Source organism: Mytilus edulis, chromosome 2 (assembly GCF_963676685.1).
Source record: "Mytilus edulis chromosome 2, xbMytEdul2.2, whole genome shotgun sequence".
Taxonomy (NCBI): Eukaryota; Metazoa; Mollusca; class Bivalvia; order Mytilida; family Mytilidae; genus Mytilus; species Mytilus edulis.
The window spans coordinates 90,343,645-90,366,108 of NC_092345.1; the positions used below are offsets into that span (position 1 = coordinate 90,343,645).

Sequence of the window (22,464 nt, forward strand, 5' to 3'; positions counted from 1 at the left end):
GTATTTTTTTTTTTATGTATGTATCATATTTATCTTTAGTCCATTATTTTGTAAATATTCCACGCCTTCAAAGACTTTGTTATAAGTGCAAAGTTCTGGATGATGAATCCCGTTTCTTTCTTATGCGTAAAATAAATGATGATTTAAGACATGTCTTTTTTAATGATTTAAAAACTCAATCATGTGTCAATAAAAAGTATTTTCTGATAATAAAATGAAATATATATTAAATCCAACCACTAGCCAGCAAGTGAAATCTTTAGGCTCCTTTATTAAACAGTCTATGGAACTGAGGACAGGGGGCACTTGAGGTCATTTGTTGTGTTTAATGTTTTGGTTTGTTTTTATTTTTTAATGCAAATTTTAATGTCATCATTTTATTGTATATATATATATACACACATAGAATGAAAGGGGGGCCTAGATAAAATGTAAGTGTACTTGTATTGTTTAAATCTGTATTCTCATTGTTTGACCTCATGATGTAATTAATGAATCCAACGAATAAACTATAAATCAAAATCACTAAAGAAATTATGTTTTATTTGGCTGTAAATTTGTCATGGCATTTATTGCAAGAAAGAAACACATCAACTTGTCAATCAAAACTTGATGACGATTGAATTACTGAAGGGCGATCCAGCAGTAACAAAGTTATATCAGGAGCCACTGGGTAGTCCATAGCAGCTTAAAGTAAATTCCGCCTGTCCATTCACAATACAAAAAAGCTCCATTCTCAGTCTGTTATATATGCCATGACGCTGGTTCTATAATCATTCTTCCAAAACTGAAACGATAAATGAAAAGCAGCAGAAAATATTCATAATGGGGAAAAGGGAGGGCGGGTAAATTCTATAGCTTTGGTCAAGCTCCGTGTAAGGTTTGAATTCAAATGACCAAACCACACGAGGTAAATTGCACGGACTAACATTTCGCGGGCTAAACTAATTAGCATATTAAAGTGACCAGTATAAAATGAATCGAACACACCGTCAATTTAAATCAATAATAGGCATACCAAGTTATATAATTACAATAACTGAATTTAATTATTATTGAATTAAATTCTATTATTGTATATATATATATACACACATAGAATGAAAGGGGGGCCTAGATAAAATGTAAGTGTACTTGTATTGTTTAAATCTGTATTCTCATTGTTTGACCTCATGATGTAATTAATGAATCCAACGAATAAACTATAAATCAAAATCACTAAAGAAATTATGTTTTATTTGGCTGTAAATTTGTCATGGCATTTATTGCAAGAAAGAAACACATCAACTTGTCAATCAAAACTTGATGACGATTGAATTACTGAAGGGCGATCCAGCAGTAACAAAGTTATATCAGGAGCCACTGGGTAGTCCATAGCAGCTTAAAGTAAATTCCGCCAAAATTACAAGTTGAGTAACTAGTTGCACAACTTGTAATCCGCCATAAAATTTACCGCATGACAAATTTAACAGCAAGAATCAACATCAATCAACTTCAACATCATTATCAACTTCGATGTCATTATCAACATCATAATCAATTTCAACATCATTATCAACTCAACATCATTATCAACTTCAACATTATTATCAACTTCAATATTATCAACTTCAATATTATTATCAACTTCAATATTATCAACTACAACATTATTATCAACTACAACATTATTATCAACTTCAATATTATCAACTTCAATATTATCAACTTCAATATTATCAACTTCAACATTATTATCAACTTCAATATTATCAACTACAACATTATTATCAACTTCAACACAAACATCAAAAACTTCAATATCAACTTAAATTCAATACTTTGAACTTCATTAAATTGATATTCATGTGGCAACATCAACATAAACTTCAGCTAAAATGCAATACTGTCAACATCTAAGCTATGTTATTCATTGTAAGGGAAAACCAAACAATGAGGAAATTTAAAGAAAATATATACATAACATTTTCAGAGCTCCTTGAATCTGATTTAGGAATACACCCAACTATCTCTAATCCAAACGATGCACATATAAGCTTAATATGACAGCTCCTATAACAATAAAAGAGCCAATTACCCAAATATCATTCAGGTACCCTGAAATAAAGTGTTTCAACTATACAATGCAAGGTTTGTTTTTGCATAACCTTTTTTAAAGTGTATGAAAATGTCCATCGTCTTTGTGTCTCAGCAATGTAGTCCGACATCAACCGGACAGGACAAATTGAAGTAGTTTATTCTTTTCCAGAATTGTCGTTACTGAATTACCCAGCTGATCTGTTTGCTAAGAAGGAACTTGTATAATAACTTAAGTGACCCTGAATAAGCATCAAATTATATCTTGGATCGTTTTACAATAAGATTTTCATTAAAATTTGAATTTGCAATTACTCCAAAACTAAGAAACCCAAAATTCTAGCTGAAAATGAAGCTTTGAATAAACATGTTTCATATACTGAATAACAAACTAAATTAAGCGCATCTGAAAGTCTAGTTAATATACCAATAGTAATAGGCTTACGACAGACGTGTCGCTTATGTCACTGAGCATCTTTTGAACAATAAAAGAATGAGTGTTGTCCAATAAACCATTGATCCTATGATTAAACCTAATGCCTGAAAGGTACGTGGAATAAGAATATTCATCTTTAAACATGTCAGCTACTATTAACTAAATGTGAAACGGGGCATGGCCTTACGTCATACAGGTTTAGTTTATGTTTAAATTTTTGAAATTAATTTAGTCCATTTGATACGTAAGCCAAGTATTTGAATAACTCTTGCACTACCGATAAAGAGATTTAAAACAGAACTCGACAACCACTTGTCACTCAAAATATAAGAAATGCCATTATAATTTCTAAAATTATTTCCAAACACGTAGATTAGAAATAGGTCGATAATAAAAAGGCCCCGCAATTCTACCATTTCAATTCACTCATGATTTTTCCAAGCTAAATTTGGATCTTGTAAAACAGACTTTAATATTTTGCTTGTATGATGTGCTCGAAAACCATATTTAAAACCATTATATAATAAATTTGCCAACATTTTAACGGGGTAGTCGGTCAACATATTCCTTTAAACCGTAGTATTAACAGGGGAACAACCAAAAATACCAAATATCATACGGTGATTGCAAGCTGTAAACAAAATTATAAAATTTGAAATGATTAAATTGCATCCGTGGAACATTTGCCTGCTCACAGGGAAATCTTTAATTATTTATCGAAAAACGAGTATTTGGGTTAAAATTTCCATGTGTATTCAAAAACCTGTTTGACTGCTCTAGCACTGGACTGATACCTTGGTGCAAAATTGTTTGCATCAGGTGCCCTAGGGTAGTTTTAATACCTAGGAGCAGAATAGTCCGAAGTTACAGAACTTCGAGGATTATTCTTGTTATATGAATAATTTGTACAGTACAGCGAAGGATGGAACTGGCTACATCTTATACCTGAATTCATGGCTGTATACACAATTCATACGAGTACAAACGGCCTTAAAATTATAATCGTAGCAAGGACTAATAACTGTGTGAGAAGTATAAGAAGATGTCTGTGGAACATGATTTATGCCTACTACAATAAACTGAAGCCATAGCTGCCCATCAATGCCGTCCCATGTACGCATATGATCACGAGCTTTTCTAAGTCGAAATTGCATGTCAAATTTATAAACGTTCTCAAAAGGTACACCCCCTTATAATCGTCATGTAGCTAATCAATTCATTTGCCAATTCCGGGAATCTTTGCAATAAAATTTTCATATAATTTAAAAACCCTTCAGTCCACTCACTTAAGTTAGATAATGATTTACTTTTGAATATTTGTTTCTGTCAATTAAAATGTCTCCATCTTCATCAAAACCGAGCACTTTTTTCGGTTGATCAATTTTTGAAACAAAATGTTTTTGTAAAGTAATTGTGCCAAATCAACATATTCTAAATTTCATATTTGGTTTATAATTTTTTTTTGTGGTACAAACACATCAACATCATTACTAGTAGGTATAACTAAAATCTCACCGTTTTGTACAGAATTACGAGCTGTGGGCTGCCCTGGGTGTACACATCCCTGATCAGGAACTTGTTGTTCAGCGGGCTGCAGAGGAAGTTTGAAGTTCAAATGAGTTGTGGTTGTAGAATTGGCTGTAGTGGTACAAACGGCTGTTGTGGTAATAACTGCTGTTGTGGTAATAACTGCTGTTGTGGTTATAACTGATGTGGTGGCAATAACTGATGTGGTGGCAATAACTGATGTGGTGGCAATAACTGATGTGGTGGCAATAATGGCTGTTGTGGTGGCATTAATGGCTGTTGTGGTGGCATTAATGGCTATTGTGGTGGTATTAATGGCTGTTGTGGTGGTATTAACGGCTGTTGTGGAATGGTTATATTTTGTCTTACAATTTCAGCTCTCTTTGGGCGAAGCCTTCTGTTTACCGGTAGCTTTATTTGATTTTGCCTACGTACAGCACGATTTGGCAGCACCCTCTCCCCTTTTCCTCTCGGCATACTGGCTTAAACAAATAATTACAATGTTAGTCAATGCATTATTAAATATTATATCATTTGTCAATGTTATATCCCTTAATCAAACAATTCAATCAATATTGAAATACAAATATTTCAATTTTTACCATTGACTAATTAGTATTAAGATACAATGGCCATAACCAAAGTAGAAAAAGCCGCAAATGCTTGATTGTGGCTGTCAATGTCCAGTGGCAGATATTTCAAGTATACTCATAATGATAATATCATATTGATAACGAAAGTCATAAAATAAAATAATTAATGTATCTACCGAATATCAATTGAAGTGGCCTTCGTTAATGAGAAATATTCCTATCCTATAATCGACTATAATACATGAAAACTATGAAACAATTAAATCGAAAAGTATATATATTTAAATAGTCAACTAACATCCTTGATGGCTCGCAAAAGTTTACAAAAAGAAATGATTCATTAGGTACGGAAAGTGATTTTTTTTTTAAATCAACTGATCTAAGAAAACTTGACCTCATTTTAAAGGCATTGTGAAGTCAGACATTTTCAAAACAGTTTCACTTTTATCAATACACATAATAACAACGAAGAAATAGCAAATTTTCAAAATGGTAATTTTTTACTACTCTGGAAAAACTGTTGCCTCTTTAAAAATTAATAATATATATATATATATATATATATATTTTTTTTTTTTTATTATTTTTTTTAATCATTTGGGTTATAGCTTTTGTTTATTTTGCTTCTTTTACATCTTGTTAGTCAATTTCAATCCTCCATATTAAGTTTTTTGGTCAAAATAGAAGCTTAAAGCATGAAAATGTCAACCACTCTCATGAAATTCTATCGTCCAAAGTCACAGAACATGACGATTTTTGTTTATTCCTTTTTTCAGAGCATCAGTTGGTATATTGAAAATGTAAAGTAAAACTTTATTAACATTTGAATGTAAAGAAACAAAATATGAAATATTACTCTTTATATACAAATGTATATGTTTGTGTGTGTGTGTATAAAAAAGATGTGGTATGATTGCCAATGAGACAACTCTCCACAAGAGACCAAATGATACAGAAATTAACAACTATAGGTCACCGTATAGCCTTCAACAATGGGCAAAGCCCATACCGCATAGTCAGCTATAAAAGGCCCCGAAATGACAAATGTAAAACAATTCAAACGAGAAAACTAACGGCCTAATTTATGTACAAAAAATGAACGAAAAACAAATATTTAACACATCTACAAACGAAAACCACTGAATTACAGGCTCCTGACTTTGGACAGGCACATACATACAGAATGTGCATGGTGGGGTTAAACATGTTAGCAGGCGCCCAATCCCCCCCTTTGACCTGTGACAGTACAACATAAGAACAAACTATAAAAATCAGTTGTACCATGAGAGACAAGAAAAGTTTTGAAATATGTCATCTGTCTTTGTACTGTCATGATAGTTTTAGAATGTTCCCTTTTCATTAACATTTAATGAAATATTCTTATTCTTATATAGCTTGTATAGTAAATGCTTATAAATAAAGATAAACAACAACCTTTTAACAATTATTCTACTGGACTAAAATACCTTTTGCACTGAAAAACAATGAAAATAATATAACAATATTCTTATTCCAGAAATTTCAAACAAATAATTATGTCAGATAACTGTATTAAAATTCTTGTATGTATAAAAGTAAAGTAAACTCATCTGTATATCAGTTACAATATTTATGCAGTGAAATCTGTAAACCAATCTCATTCAGGACTGAAGTTCAAAATGCATTGAATGTGAATAGCATTCGTTGCAATACCTAGATTCATAGATTGTTTTTCTTTATGTCCAGTGGCACCTATTTCATGCATATTTAGGACTTAAAGAATTTATATATACATTTATGTTGAAATTAGTATGTGGCTTACTCACCGGTTACTTAGCGCTGCAAGATTTGGATTTGGATTAAGAATAAATAACATGGTAAATGTTCATTAGCGTATTAAGACAGTTAAACAATTAGATATAACAACTCGCACAATAAGTATAACCATCTACTCAATTTACAAATATAAATATAAAATAATATCCAAGAAAAGATTGACAATTTACACAATGATAGAATTTAAATTCAGTTATAACACCAAAGAAAAAGTTCACGACTATTTAAAGCATTTAACAAAGTTAAAATTATTTAAGAAAGAAAAACCAGATTAACAGTTCAAATTGTTGAGCTATTATTTTTTATAAAATGTTGCTTAATTCTAAAACTAAAAAAGAATACTCATCTTTTCTTCTGTGTTTTAAATTCTATAGCTTTGGTCAAGCTCCGTGTAAGGTTTGAATTCAAATGACCAAACCACACGAGGTAAATTGCACGGACTAACATTTCGCGGGCTAAACTAATTAGCATATTAAAGTGACCAGTATAAAATGAATCGAACACACCGTCAATTTAAATCAATAATAGGCATACCAAGTTATATAATTACAATAACTGAATTTAATTATTATTGAATTAAATTCTAATATTGTTGTTATTTAATGTAATTGTCATGCCTTTGGCCCTCTTATGAGTGTAATTTGTGCTTTAATAAAGTAAGATGATTTTGTACATACATTATGCGTTTAGTTTTGTTTTGTTTATCATTTGACATTTCGGGGCCTTTTTATAATTGGCTATGTGGTCTGGGTTTTGTTCCTTATTGAAGACCGTACAGTGACACCAGTTGTTAATTTCTCTGTTATTTTGGTTTCTTGTGGAGGGTTGTATCATTGATATCATACCACATATTCTTATCTTATATTATACATATAACCATTAATATCCTTGCTAGCATCTTATGCCATATAGTATTTCTCCTCACGGTATTAAACGAATTTTCGAATGCGACAAAGTCACAGAACATTTTTTGTTATCCTTTATTAATTTATGAATAAAAACATAAGAGTGGAATGTACAGATACAGTTCCACTGTTCCACATTGAGTTACTATTTCGAAATTCACACTGGTTTTCATTGAGTTGTAAATCTTCACCGGAGGACCTTGCAAGTCTTTTACTTAAAATAGCTGTAAATGATTTACAAACACAGGTTACAATGGTAATGGGTCGTTTTTTTTTTTATCAAACTTATTCACTTTTATTTTTTGTTTTAATAAAATGACTTGTTCGTCCCAATAACCCAAGATTTTGGTACTATTTCAAAACTAAAAATTAAGCGATGTAACATACACACCAATTAGAAATAGCTCGAAGTCTTTATATACTCATTAATAATATCATTTAGACTCTTGATTCATTTGAATATTTCTTCTTTCGTGATTGAACTATTCAGATTATCATTCAGTTCTATTAAACAGACAGGTGAGCGCTGTCCCTTGGTTGATACCTAAACTCAAATTGTAAAAAAATTGAGTTAAACCTAAAATTGATATTCGGTTGCTTTAAAAAATCTCAAATTGATTCAACATTTTCCAATACTCTTTGCAGTCTTGTCAGAAATATAAAATTTTCAAATTTCAGAGTCGTATCTTGTTAATTCCACTGCTCGATCTTGTGTAATTTAATCAATTATAGTTGTCCTCTGATGTAGTCCAATCTTTATTTATTATGTAGACTTTGCATCATGAATATGTGCTGAATTTAGCATGCCTCTGATAGAAAGTACATATCATGTAAATGTCTGCATCCATCCTCCGAGTGCGGAAGTTTCTCGCTACATTGAAGACCCATTGGTGGTCTTCGGTTGTTGTCGCTTTGACACATTCCCCATTTCCATTCTCAATTTTATATGTGGATCTTTGTGACATTCTCCTTGTACTTCAGTTACATTAATTAAAATATTTATGGAAAAGATTAAGTGTAGTTAGCTAAAAATTGTAGGTTTTTCTTAATTGTAACAGATTTTTTTTTATTGTAATGTATAAGCATTTTACATTCGTTTTCTTTTTTTTAATTATTTCAAATTTTGTAATCCTAGGACCTTTTTTATAGGTTATTTTACTGCACGGGTTAAGCTCATTGTCGAAGGCTTTATTGCACGGGTTAAGGTCATTGTTGAAGGCTATATTACACGGGTTAAGCTCATTGTCGAAGGCTATATTGCACGGGTTAAGCTCATTGTCGAAGACTATATTGCACGAGTAAAGCTCATTGTCGAAGGCTATATTGCACGGGTTAAGCTAATTGTCGAAGGCTATATTGCACGGGTTAAGCTAATTGTCGAAGGCTATATTACACGGGTTAAGCTTATTGGCGAAGGCTATATTGCACGGGTTCAGCTTATTGTCGAAGGCTATATTGCACGGGTTAAGCTTATTGTCGAAGGCTATATTGCACGAGTAAAGCTCATTGTCGAAGGCTATATTGCACAGGTTAAGCTCATTGTTGAAGGCTATATTGCACGAGTAAAGCTCATTGTCGAAGGCTATATTGCACGGGTTAAGCTAATTGTCGAAGGCTATATTGCACGGGTTAAGCTTATAGTCGAAGGCTATATTGCACGGGTTAAGCTTATTGTCGAAGGCTATATTAAACGAGTAGAGCTCATTGTCGAAGGCTATATCGCACGGGTTAGGCTCATTGTCGAAGGCTATATTGCACGAGTAAAGCTCATTGTCGAAGGCTATATTGCACGGGTTAATCTAATTGTCGAAGGCTATATTGCACGGGTTAAGCTAATTGTCGAAGGCTATATTACACGGGTTAAGCTTATTGTCGAAGGCTATATTGAACGGGTTAAGCTTATTGTCGAAGGCTATATTGCACGGGTTAAGCTTATTGTCTAAGGCTATATTGCACGAGTAAAGCTCATTGTCGAAGGCTATATTGCACGGGTTAAGCTCATTGTCGAAGGCTATATTGCACGAGTAAAGCTCATTGTCGAAGGCTATATTGCACGAGTAAAGCTCATTGTCGAAGGCTATATTGCACATTTAGCTGTTCACATCTATGTTCCTGTCTCTGGTGGATAGTTGTCTTTAAACCGTTAAAATATTTTACAACGATGTCAACGGTTAGTCGATTATCCGATAAACCGTCAGAGGTGCCTTATATATATATATATTACAGTTAATATTTATTTTGCACGGAATTTAAAAGCAAAATGAAATATGTAAAGGAATATTCTAGAATGCCCCACTGTTATGTTGACAAACGGACCAATGGACCAAGGTGATAATGCAAAGACATGATATCAGTAATATGTATTTTTATTTAAAAGCTAACTTTTACATGATTACAAAACTACTGTACATCCGTTTTGACACATTTGATTCTCTTATGTTCTCTTAGTTTGCCTAATAGTCATCATTAAGGAACGTCAAATGTTCTAGGTCTTTATTTCAAGCTGTCTACAAACGTATTCTTCGAGTAACATCTAATCAGTAGCTTAACATGTCTGGATCATTATCTAAAATAAAAACATAAAATACATTTAAACAAACTAGTTATAAATGATGAACGTATTATGTAGAAAATTTTAGGTCAAATGTGGAGTCGAAACATCGGACGATTCCTATAATGAGAAGGAAAATCCTAGAGATTGTTAAGCACTCTTTCTCATTGTGTTTTTAGATTAATTTAAAACTAAAGAAGTGGTTAAGGCGCAAATGATAAGTGAGTTGACATGCATTTAACCACAGGACTTTAGACAACTCATGTTTGACAGGCATCAAAGAATTTAACTACTTGAAACAGTTTCATTAACCACTGGACAAAAATATATGTTTTTCCAAAATATACTTTATTTCTAGTTCTATTATTTCATGTTAATAAATTTCAGATCTTTTTCTTTTTTTATATAAAACCGACCTCATACTGTAATAATATCCTATACATTGCTCATGTTATCACTTTGTTTCTTGGAGTATTATGTATTTTGTATTTCATCTTGCCCGACAAGGGCCAATAGTTGGTATCATCAATTAACACAAAATTAATGTCTAATATTATACTTTAATGATAATTTAACAACACAATTATAATCTTATTCATTTTAAATTGTGACAAAAGTAAAAACGTGTTTAACATTAATCTGTTCTATAGAAGGTTATATATCGTGAAACATGTACGCGTAGCTTAATTTTAAAAAGACTTAACTACAATTAAATATACTTACATAGTTTAACCCAAGAAGTTGCTGCTCAATGAGTTTCCTGTTGCGTTTGTCAAGTCCAAGAGAAGCAAGAATCCGAACACTGAAACAAGCATATTATGTCATATGATTATTGTTTTATATTGTATATTGACATATAAATACTTATTCAATTTATAAAATGGTTTGCAGTGTTCAAATAATTTTCGTATATAATGTACTAAATCTAAACTTTGAGTTGGAAAAGAGATAATAAAAATAAAGAGAATTTGTGGGATCTATAACTGAAGTAGGTATATATCAACGGTACACGTTTGTGTTTAACTAAATTAGACTTACAGTAGTTAAGAAGTTTGGCTCCTTTGAGTTGAGCTGTAGCAGCGTTTCCATAGTTGTACAGTCCTCTCTGTTGTGTGTAGGCATTAAGTTGATTCTGGTAGTAAGCTGGGTATCCTGACTGGTATCCGGATTGGTATCCGTATTGCTGGGCCATGACGAAAGCAACAAGGCATGGGACAAGGACAAGGATGATGGATTTGTTCATTTTGATGGAATTTGGTGACTACAATTGAAGAAATATCATTAATATCGAATTTTGATACAATTATGTAAAGGATAATAACGGTTCGTTTTAAACATTTTGTTTTGTGTGAAATAGTTTAATAGATCCATACAGATATACACACAATGTTAGAAAGTACAATCCTAAACAAATAAAAAAAAAAAACAACAAAAAAACAACAAAAAAACTGAGAAAACAAAATATACCTCCCGAATAAGAAAATAAACAAATAAAAAAACAAACAAGCACAATCTAGATGATATCTTTTTTGTTTTCTGTCCATCATTACTCAGTTAATCATTTAATTTGGAAGTGAGTTTGCACAAAGGACAACATTATGTATTTGTAGTAAACAACGTTCATTAAGTTCGGGATTCATCTACTTAATTTAACCAATCTAGGTTTGACAGTTCAAATTGAGAAAACTAATATATACAGATAGCATCAAGTTGTTATAAATTCTTTTAGAACTTTATTGTAAAAGGCATGTAAAAATTTATAAAATGATGTTTTACTATGTCGTTATTTGTTGACGTTTAAACATAAATGAAATCGTTGTTTTGAAATGAATTAAACCTTATTAGTTATAAGACTCACCTGAGATATCTAATTGAGAGTTATCTGTATGAAATAATTCTGAAGGCCTTTATATACTACCAAGGTTTCAATTTTGCAAGTTTACGTCATATACATATAGGAAACACTTACATGTATTATATAGATCGACAGTATATGTAAGTCCATGTAATAAATGTACATGTAGTTGTGGACCAGACCAGGAACTTTTCTGAATGGTTATATGTTGTTATAAAATGTTAAATATAACGTGTTCTGAGATTAATTATTCGAAGAGACATACACATATGAAGGATATAAGTAAATATAAATATATGAAGGGGTACTATTGGCAATGAGGCAAATATCAACTAAAAGACCAAGGGACAAAGATGTAAACATCTACAGGTTACTTCACACGTATTTGAAACATATAAGCAAATCCTTTAACACCCAGTAAGTTATGAAGGGCACGGATATCAACCTTTTAATTTACAGATTTATAACGATTGTAACAAACTGTTTTTAATCTATATATTTATATATATAACCATAATTATACCATATTATCAAATAACTCTATCATTGATTGTTTATGGAGTCTCTTTTTGTCTATTATTACATATTGTAATATTATAAGGTATGTGTATATACCTAGGCCTAACTATTCTTACTTTGTTTAGGGCGTGTAAACCCAAAAAGGGATGACAAATCGACGAGTAGATTAGTATTTTGGTATCTAGAATATGTTGCACCTATTTATTTTCGAAATCGCCTGGTAACTAAATGCAACACAGTTACATTTAATATTGAATAATTGCCATTAATCGATATCATCTATTGTCAAATAGAATGTACCGTCCCTTTTATACATTCCACATTAAAACGTGTAATTCACTTAAAAGTGATCAATCCATTAAAAAGTGTTCAGTCATCCGCCGTTTCAGAAATGCGAAATTCTCAAACGTATCTAGATGGAATGGGATGTGTTATACTTTAGTCTTGTAACGCATAATTTATCTATAAGTTGTAATTGGCTTTGGTTTTTCGCTTTCAGTATCTGCGAGTACTCTTAAATTGGTACTTTGTGTCTTATTTATATGTTTGTTGGCCGTTTATTTATGTTTCGATTTAGTGGTTTAAGCTGTGTGCAACTTATTTTTTATAGTTTGTTCTTATGTTGTGCTTTAACGCCACTGTAAAGGAGATATTGAGAATTTAACAACATATATATGTTTCAACCCGTCGCATACGTTATGTACCTGTCATACGTTTGAAGCCTGTAATTCAGTAGCTGTTGTAGGTTCATGTCTGTCATATTTATTTTTTGTAAATTGTATTGTATAAATTATGCCGTTAGATTTCTTGTTTGAATTATTTCACATTTTCCATGTCGGTGCCTTTTAAAGCTGCCTATACAAAATGAGTTTTTCTCATGGTTGAATGCCATACGATGACATATAACTGCTTTTACTACTTGAACTCTGATGGCTGTTCTCATTTTGAAATAATACCACATTTCCTTATTTTCTGTATTTCACTTACTTTCACCATTTTTGAAAACGACAAATTGTGTCCTTCTTAGACCACCAAAAAGACCTAACGTTATAATCGCAATAAGTTGTCATCACATCCAGACAAGTATAGGTTTAATGAGACATTATTTAAATTGTATTAATGTTTTACGTAAATTGCGGTTTTCCTGACTTTAACTCTTACATCCATAAAGCAAACATTTTCACTGAAATAGTACCTAGTTTTGTATTCTGCTCTAAGGTTGGGGTTTTGACTCTTTGACACAATTCTCCATTTCCATTTTCTATTTTATGTTCAATGATCTAGACACATTGCATACATTGTCTACACACACTGAAAAAGTTGATATATGAGTACTACTGCTACAATACTTAATTTCAAGATTATGATGCAGTCAGAGATATTTGCAAACACTTAACTGATCGAATTGGACATACCATCAGCTTATACTTTTATGCACAAAACAACGCGTGCCACATGGAGACATAATCTACTTACCCTTCCGCAGCATCTGAGATTTCCCGGTTTTGGTGTAGTTCGTGTTGCTAAGTCTTTAGCTTTCAATGTTTGGTTTTGCATACTGTTGTTTTTGTTTTGTTTTATTCTGTTATTGCCAAAACGATGTCAGGTTATTTACGACTGAGGAGTTTGAATGGTTTTATTTTTGGTATCTCTCTCCTCTCTTTTTTCAATTATAATGTTTTTTTTTGTGCATACACACATAATATAAGCAAACGTAGATAAAATCATTATTTTGTTTATAATGACAACATTATATGTGACGACTGTTTTAATGTTCACTGTAGTCAGTGTGCTTATAAGAAATGCCATTGGTGCAGTAATTTCCTGTGTTCAATGTTAGGGCATTGCATTAGAAGCGGCGAATCTACGAAATATATGTTGGATGTCATGTCAATACTGAATCACTTAACCACTCAGCTGGTGGTACTCTTGGGAAATAGTAGTCCACTATATTTATATAGAATTGTGTTAGTTATTGTGAAACTAACTATGTTAGCCTTTCTTCCAAATCATACAAATGAACTGGTTATTTTTATTTACCTAAAGTCAGATTTGCTATAAATTCTCGGAATGCTTTAGTTTCAGAGAAATATGATTAAACCTGCATTCAACGCATATGTTCTAACGGTTAAGCCATGTTGGTAGGCAAGCGAGGTTACTGAACATATTTTTGAAACTAGATACCATAATTATGATTGTAGCTAAGTTTGGTTAAATTATTCCCAGCAGTTATGTTGTACTAATACACCACTGTCCCAGTTTAGGGGGCGGTTTGGATCCCGCTTACTTGTTTAACCCCGCCACATTTTGTATGTATGTACATGTCCCAAGTCAGGAGCTTGTAATTCAGTGGTTGTCGTTTGTTTATGTGTTACATATTTGTTCTCGTTCATTTTTTGTACATAAATAAGGCCGTTAGTTTTTTCGTTTGAATTGATTTACATTGTCATTTCAGAGCCTTTTATAGCTGAATATGCGGTGTGGGTTTTGCTCATTGTCGAAGACCGTACGATGACCTATAGTTGTTAATTTCTGTGTAATTTGGTCTTGTGTGGAGAGTTTTCACATTGGCAATCATACCACATCTTTTTTTTTTTTTTTTATTTCAGAGGAGTAGACTTTTGTAAAAGCTATTGGTCGATGGACGACGGACGCCAAGTGACGAGAAAAGCTCACTTGGCCAAATGGGCCAGGTGAGCTTAAAGGGAAGGAAAGTTTTACGAGTGACATACTGTTTTTTTCGTAAGCCTCCAAAGATCTAGTCATTCCGTAGGTTTGTACCATAGGCACTTGTCTCAGATTTTTTTTTTTATATATATATACCTTAATAATAAAAAGAAACATCTCATGTGACAAGTGCCTGTAGTTTGTACGACTCCAACTCTTATAAAGTCTTGTTACTTATAATATAAATCCTTACATTTTTAAATATAAATTATCAACACACCGAACCGATAGAACTTTGTATTGAGTTTGAAGAGAATATAGATTTTAAGTATAAACCTTTTATGAGAAGAAAACCCAGTGATTGTCATGATTTTAACAATAATTGTCTGTTCATAACATCAATAAGAAGCTAAGAGAAATTTTTAACTCATATTTCATGATTTATATTATATGTCGTTCTTTTCAATAAATGTATGTATATGTTTCATAATGTATTTGTTACTATGACAACACGTATATTTGCTACTATTATACATTATAAATAATATCTCATTAAGGAATACATACTTTTAAAGCTCAATTAGTTTTAGATAAAAGCATTTTTACCAATGGTACATTATGAGAATATACTAACTGGAAATGAATATATCCGATATATTCATAATAGATTTGGCATTGTATGTTGTTTGTACAGAGCTAATTATGTTCAAAACGAGTACAATTATATGACACAACTGTGAAAGTTACTTTCCTCAATATAAGACATTGTTTGCTTTAAGTTTGTCTTTTTAAAGTATGTACTAGTACATAAAAATAAATAAGTGTAACTGTCAATGAGATTACTATATAAACATATACAATAAAGACCGAAGGAGGGGGATCTATAAACTATAGTCTCTCACCAGAACAATGATGTATGTTTGTTCTAAATTGCTTAAGTTCAAGAGAATGAAGTATAAGTTCGCGTGTCACACTGAATGGAGTATATATAGATAAGAAAATACGAAAAATGCGATATTTGGTTGGCCAGTTGTCTGGTCTATCTTGCTATACTTCAATGCAAAGTTGGCGAAAATATTTAACCAGAACTTTCTTTTTACCATAACAGAAATAAGCATTACAACTCAATCGTTTAGAAATCTATAAAAATATCATGTCTCATATATGAACAACGAATATAATATATAAATTAAAAACCAATTGTTCAGAGAACAATTGAAGGTCTTTCCACCAAAAACATGTATTCAAATATGAAAGAAGCAAAATTATGTTTAAAATGATAGCTTATTGTACACTGATTCAAAAAATATATGTTTTCTTTTCAATATTTTTTAGGAAGATAATTTGTTACTTCCGGTCTAAAAAATGTTACTTCCGATACTATTTGAATATTTACTTGACACTGATTCCAAACATATCTGATTCTATATACATTTCTTTTAATAAGGTATGAAAAATAGCTACTTCCGGTTTACACAAGGTCACTTCCGGTTGTTTTTTCAAGGTTAATTGGTTTGAAAGCTATTGCAAAAAGTCTCATGGCTTTATCATGTACACATATGAGATAAAAGCAAAGGTCAAAATCTATAACGTCAAATCAATATATGACCTACAAATCAATTTTAAGGTTATAAACCAAGGACCTCAAATCAAAAGACCATAGGTCTTAACTATATTTGGCTTATGAGTATACACGTATTTTTGAATACAACAGAGGAGAAAACTCCCTTTTGCTTTCAACGTACCCTTGCAATCAAAATTTACATGTTAGGACATGTCGCAACTGACAATTAAGTAAAAATAATTTGTCCATATCTTATACAATTTTTGGGTATAAGTGAAAATAAGCCAAAATCAAAATTTAGAATATGACCTTGACCTTATTTTCATTTTTTTTGACTAATGACCTTAAATCAAAAGATCCTAGGTCTCTGTCACTTGTCACTTATGGTTTACAAGATAGAAATGCATATCACTTATATCAAAGGCATAAGGGGAAATGACTCTTATTTGAAAGTTCATATCGCTTCGGTCAAAATACAACAAATCATGCGAAAGATATAACGAGCAATTTTATAAAATAAATTTGTTGTAATCTTTAACGGTTGCGAAGGAGTTGTGGACACAAGGAAAACAGTGTTTGGGGAGATTACTCCTACAAAGAAAAGTATTCGGTTACGCAGGGTAAATTTCAAAGGCGCATGAATTGTTCAATATCATATACCAAATATCTAAGCGAAATATTGCGAAACAAATATTTATTGCAAGAACAAAATTAGGCTGAAGAAAAAAAAATAATCAGAAGAAATACAATAGGTCTTTCCACAGAAAAGTGGAAAGACCTAAATATACAAAATTATTTCAATAGTTTACTATGACCTTTCTGTATTGAAGACAGATAAAGATTCTACCACTGCATCGAGTGTGATACGATATTTATCCACTCGAGACAGTTAAATTTTCAAATTTAAAACGCGAGGCTCGCCGAACGTTTTAAATATTAAAAAATTAACTGTCGAGAGTGGATAAATAGCGTTTTACACAAGATTTGGTGGTGGAATCTGTTTCTCTAATGACGATGTCGTCACGATGTTGGCGATGTCAACGATGTAGTCAGCAAGAAAAACGATGTAAACAATGTCGTCACGGTGTTATCAACATCACGATGTCGGCGATGTCAACAATTTAGACAGGAAAGGGGGACGATGTAGACTGTCGTCACGATGTTGTCAACATCACGATGTCGGCTATGTCAACGATGTAAACGGGAAAGGGGGCGATGTAGACAATATTGTGAGCTGGTATAAAATCATAAACGAAGTTGACAATATCGGCGATATCGTCACTACATCGTGCACTGGACATACCTCGTCACAATAGGAAATTCAGAGGAAAGCAAAAAATTGAACGTCATAATCGAATTTTAACCAATGAAGAACTGAGATCAAATGATCCACACGTTGATTAAATAAAATTAATTAACATGTCAGGAAAGTGATAAATCGTGTAAGAATTAGAGAAATAAATGTATAACAAAGGTGTGTGCAACTAATTTCGATGCACAAGACAATTGTTTCTAGAATAACACCCACCACATTCGCTATAGACACAATGTTTAAACAACAAATTACAAAAGGTTTGTAAGCATCAAAACAATAACGAGCTTTAGAAACTAAAAATAAGCATAATTTATGAGAACCAAGTATCTGATATCAATTGCCCCTTGTAAGATCAAATTTACCTTTTCTGATAAACACTCATTTAGGACCACCGATCAATAGACGTTTTTTTCTAAGAAATTTTCAATTTTTGAACAAAAGAGAAGGAAGATACCGTAATGAAAATAATAAAATCATCAGTTGAAAAGAAATAAAATCTCGTATGTTCTATAGTTTCCCTCTAGCAACTACACAAGATTTGTTCTTGGGTTGGTTGTATTTGTTTGTTGCTTGTGTTTCGACAACGATTGTCTGTTGCATAATCGCTTTAGTTGGTTCTTAACAAATATGATACAGAGTTCAGCTTCAAATGGGATCAGCTTCAATTTCACTAAAAATGTCCTTACACATTTAGAAAAAGGAACTGACAGAAGCTGTTGTACCCAAGAACAAATTTTACTTATAACAGTTATTGACAGTTCGAGCTAAAATTATATGCTTTCAGATACAATGGTGTATAACAGTTATATGACATATTATTCTGACAGTTCTGATGAAGAATCGTTTGTACTGATTTCATCATAGCTTACATAGGTAGATAGTACTAAGTAATCAAATGTTTTGTTCCACTACAAGTCCCGTATGACAACAATGTCCAAAGAGAGATAGACGATTATACATAAATGTAGTTATCTGTAACGAGATCAAGGCTCATGTCAACAACATTGTCTTAAGTTAGGACTAAAACATATCTTAGGATAGTCCTAAAACGAAGATTAGTAAAAGTCGAAATTTAATATAATTCAAAGCGAAAATAAATATTTTTTTTGTTTATTGAATTCAGCCAGCAGAGTTGGTTTTTGTTTCCGAAAATAATCGCACTTGAATAAAATCATTTTACTCATGCTAATCCAAGGAATATATTCGGGTATACGGGCAATGAAAACAAGTGGACCATAGTCTTGATATGGCACAAGAATGACAATAAAACTAAAAGCAAACTATGTTGTTTTTTTCTTAGCTTTTATTCAAATTTAACTTTCACCAACATTTTTGAATTTATTTTAGATTAAACACCAGATTGGTCAAACGCTCAATGTATCAATCTTTTCTATTACTTCTCAATTTGCAATAATTTTCTGTGTTGTAGTTCCAAAGCGGTATGTATAAAGATCAAATTCCATTTACAGCAAATCTATTAAAAAAAAGAGAATAAAAAGTAAATTATCATGTTTTGTCGTAAATTATACATTCATTTCATACAGCGTCACATCACATAAACATAGATACATATACCATAGCCGTACTCTTTATCAGTTATAGCTGCTTAAACATAGATACATATACCATAGCCGTACTCTTTATGGTTAAAAGGAAGTAAATATAGATCGCTGGCGCCACCTAGATTTAACATCCAAGATAATAGGTAGAAGTAAATTTATTTTCTGCTGCCTTGGTAATTAGAAATTAAAATTGAAATAGTGAGAAATGAGTGTTGGCCATTGGTGTAGAAATAGCGAGAAATTTAGAGAAAACTCTCTAAGACTAACAAGATTTTCTGTGCCAAATTAAGCAAGGGGTGTTCTTCATTCATACTATTTCGAAAATTCAGGAACCGTTGAGTACCCTTAAAAAATGCCATTTTTCTATCAAAAAAGCTGCGGCACCATATGTGTTTGACCATTGCAATTACACCCAAAGGTGTTGATAATTCAGAATTCGAAATTTTTTTTAATGGATCTTTGATAGTGAAAAGCAGGACCAAATAAGGCTACCATTGTCGCCTATGTAAATAATTACTTCCTTGTAACCTTATCAGTTATAGCTGCTTATACTTTTCATATAAATATTAATGAAAAATTTGGATGACGTATATGTGTGGATAATACAGTAATTATATCTATATATTTAATCCTACACAGTAGATTACCGCTAATGAATAATTATAATGCTAAGAAATATGATATAATACCCATGATATTCATAATGATGGCTATTCCTGGATTGACGCTATTTAAAAGTTCATGACCTTTGCTCGGAATTTATCCTTTTGGTGTGATGCTTTTCAATAAATCATATTGTGTAGCAAAAAAAATACAATTTATACGCAGGAAGTGATACCATCTTTAGTCAATTATCCTCAGACCACTGACTCCATATTTACTACTTTTTATATATACAATTAACTTCTGACCACTGATTCCATATTTACTATTTTATGATATATACTTACAAATCTTAACCGAGTGTTTTCAGGGAGTTTCCGGTGGCGTTGGTGACGTCCAAAAGGAGCAAGAAACCAAACACTGTAAGAAGACAAAACATGTGTAATAAAAATGTTCAATGTTTGACAGAAGAATTCTTAAGTCGATGGTTTATTGATAAGTTGATATTCGTCAATTGAAAAAATAAAGACAATAGTTGTAGAATATGGATAACAAAATTTACAAAGATCAACCAACAAAAGCCGCAAGATGACCTCTGAATGTGTTGATGATTGAGGATGTTTATTCCAAAAGAACATGTGTGAATAGTCATATTTTTTACACCTTCAAGAACACGAGCAACAAGTCTGTGGATGTGTCAAACGGTTTAGTGTTGTAGGTTAAATGGTTGGCCTTGTTGAACAAGTTTGTCTGTGGAAATCCAAATTATCAACCACTTGTCTTATTCATTTAATATGATTTCCTTTGAAATGTTATATTGTGAACTGTTTTTCGTCATGCAAACAATATTTTCTACATTGGACTTATGTATTTACAAGAAACACACATTTTTTCTTTTAAATTTACTCTTAAATGAAACAATTTTTGTAAATAAAGAATGTTCCTATTTAGTGTGTATAAAACCTTTATCATTGATTTACTTGTTATAATTATTTAAGTCAAACTTTTCGCAGAACATTATATCGCTGCAATCTCGAATAACTAAGGTACGTTTAATGGATAAAGTACGGACGAGTAGAATACATATATATAGGCAGTGACATATGTCTTCCCAAGATCTTTCCTATCGACACATGTTGGCATGCTACGTGTAATACATATATAGGCAGTGACATGTCTTCCCAATATCTTTCCTATCGACACATGTTGGCATGCTACGTGTAATATTCAAGAGAGTAAGACGTAAAAGGAGTAAAATTTAATTCAGAATTAGTACTAAAAATGATATATCTGCAAAATATTATGCCCTTATTAGTTCTTAGAAGCCATGATAGTTTGATATCGTGAACACATTTGTTTTTAAACATGAGATTTAAGCGTGTAACTTGTTTTATAATTAAAGTTATATGCTTACAGTAGTTAAGAAGTTTGGCTCCTTTGAGTTGAGCTGTGGCAGCGTTTCCATAGTTGTACAGTCTTCTCTGTTGTGTGTAAGCATTAAGTTGATTCTGGTAGTAAGCTGGGTATCCTCCTGACTGGTATCCGGATTGGTATCCGTATTGCTGGGCCATGACGAAAGCAACAAGGCATGGGACAAGGATCAGGATGATAGACTTGTTCATTTTGACGAGTGTGAGTGCTTGTTCTGGCTAAATATGACACAAAAAGGTTAAATTAGTTATCAAGTATATTCAATTTACACAAATTAGATAGACCGTGCTGTACTACAACGGAAAATAAAAGAAATTCTAAAAAGTTGCATATTCATTGGTAATATTAAACATTCCCCGGTATAGCTGTTACTTGTAAAAAGAAATCGGTGCAATTATATGGGGATTAACTACTATAAAAAAACTGCTGATATATGCTTTATCGAGAAACTTAACTTAATCATAAATTGCAATTTCGAAAACACAAGAAGAGATACTATTTTGTATTTCTCCATAGGTTTAACTGATGTATTTGTGTCTTTTAGATAAAGCTGATGAACATTGTTGACATTTTTGCTCTTTTTAGAATATAACATTGTCCCATACAAGTACAAGATAGACGTCTTTTTCTTTTGTATGAACTTTTATAGTACGTATTGATAACGCATAAATAATGATAAAAAAATCTATTATAAATCAATTTTGTAACTTATTTAACAGCTAATCTATGACCTTACCCGTGAGATTCTTTCTGAGAATGATCTGCTTTGGTATAGCGTATAAGTCGCTTATATACCATTTGAATGTTAAAATTTTTATAATTATGCATAATCTATCCGGAAAAGATGTTTTTTTGTATGTTGTTATCTGACATTGCGATTGACCGTTTAGGTATATACGGTCGTGTTATATAAAATTACACTGTTATGTTATAAGATGTCAGCTTTGATAACCAAAAATCAGGAAGTACATATTTACACTGGTCACATGTATTTGGTTTTGGTTTCTTCGTAAAGAAAGATTATTTTTTTATTTTATTTTTAATT

At 31.7% G+C, this 22,464-nt stretch overlaps 1 protein-coding gene across 1 annotated transcript; it reads right to left on the reverse strand.

The window, feature by feature from the left end:
• Nucleotides 1–9,700: 9,700 nt before the first annotated feature.
• LOC139513384 (uncharacterized) lies at nucleotides 9,701–22,179 on the reverse strand. Its single transcript, XM_071301800.1, has 4 exons — nucleotides 22,156–22,179; nucleotides 21,403–21,637; nucleotides 10,627–10,705; nucleotides 9,701–9,918 (listed from the first exon to the last, which is right to left on the reverse strand). The coding sequence occupies exons 2-3, from the start codon at nucleotides 21,608–21,610 to the stop codon at nucleotides 10,632–10,634; spliced, it is 282 nt and encodes a 93-aa protein (XP_071157901.1). The 5' UTR covers nucleotides 21,611–21,637; nucleotides 22,156–22,179; the 3' UTR covers nucleotides 9,701–9,918; nucleotides 10,627–10,631.
• Between the last annotated feature and the right edge of the window lie 285 nt (nucleotides 22,180–22,464).

Bases quoted from the DNA above. Each gene is read 5' to 3' on its own strand.
- LOC139513384 (XM_071301800.1), bottom strand. From the start codon at position 21,610: ATGAACAAGTCTATCATCCTGATCCTTGTCCCATGCCTTGTTGCTTTC. The intron at 10,706-21,402 runs GTAAGCATATAA...TGCTTGTTTCAG, and splicing joins AGCCAAACTTCTTAACTACT to TGTTCGGATTCTTGCTTCTC.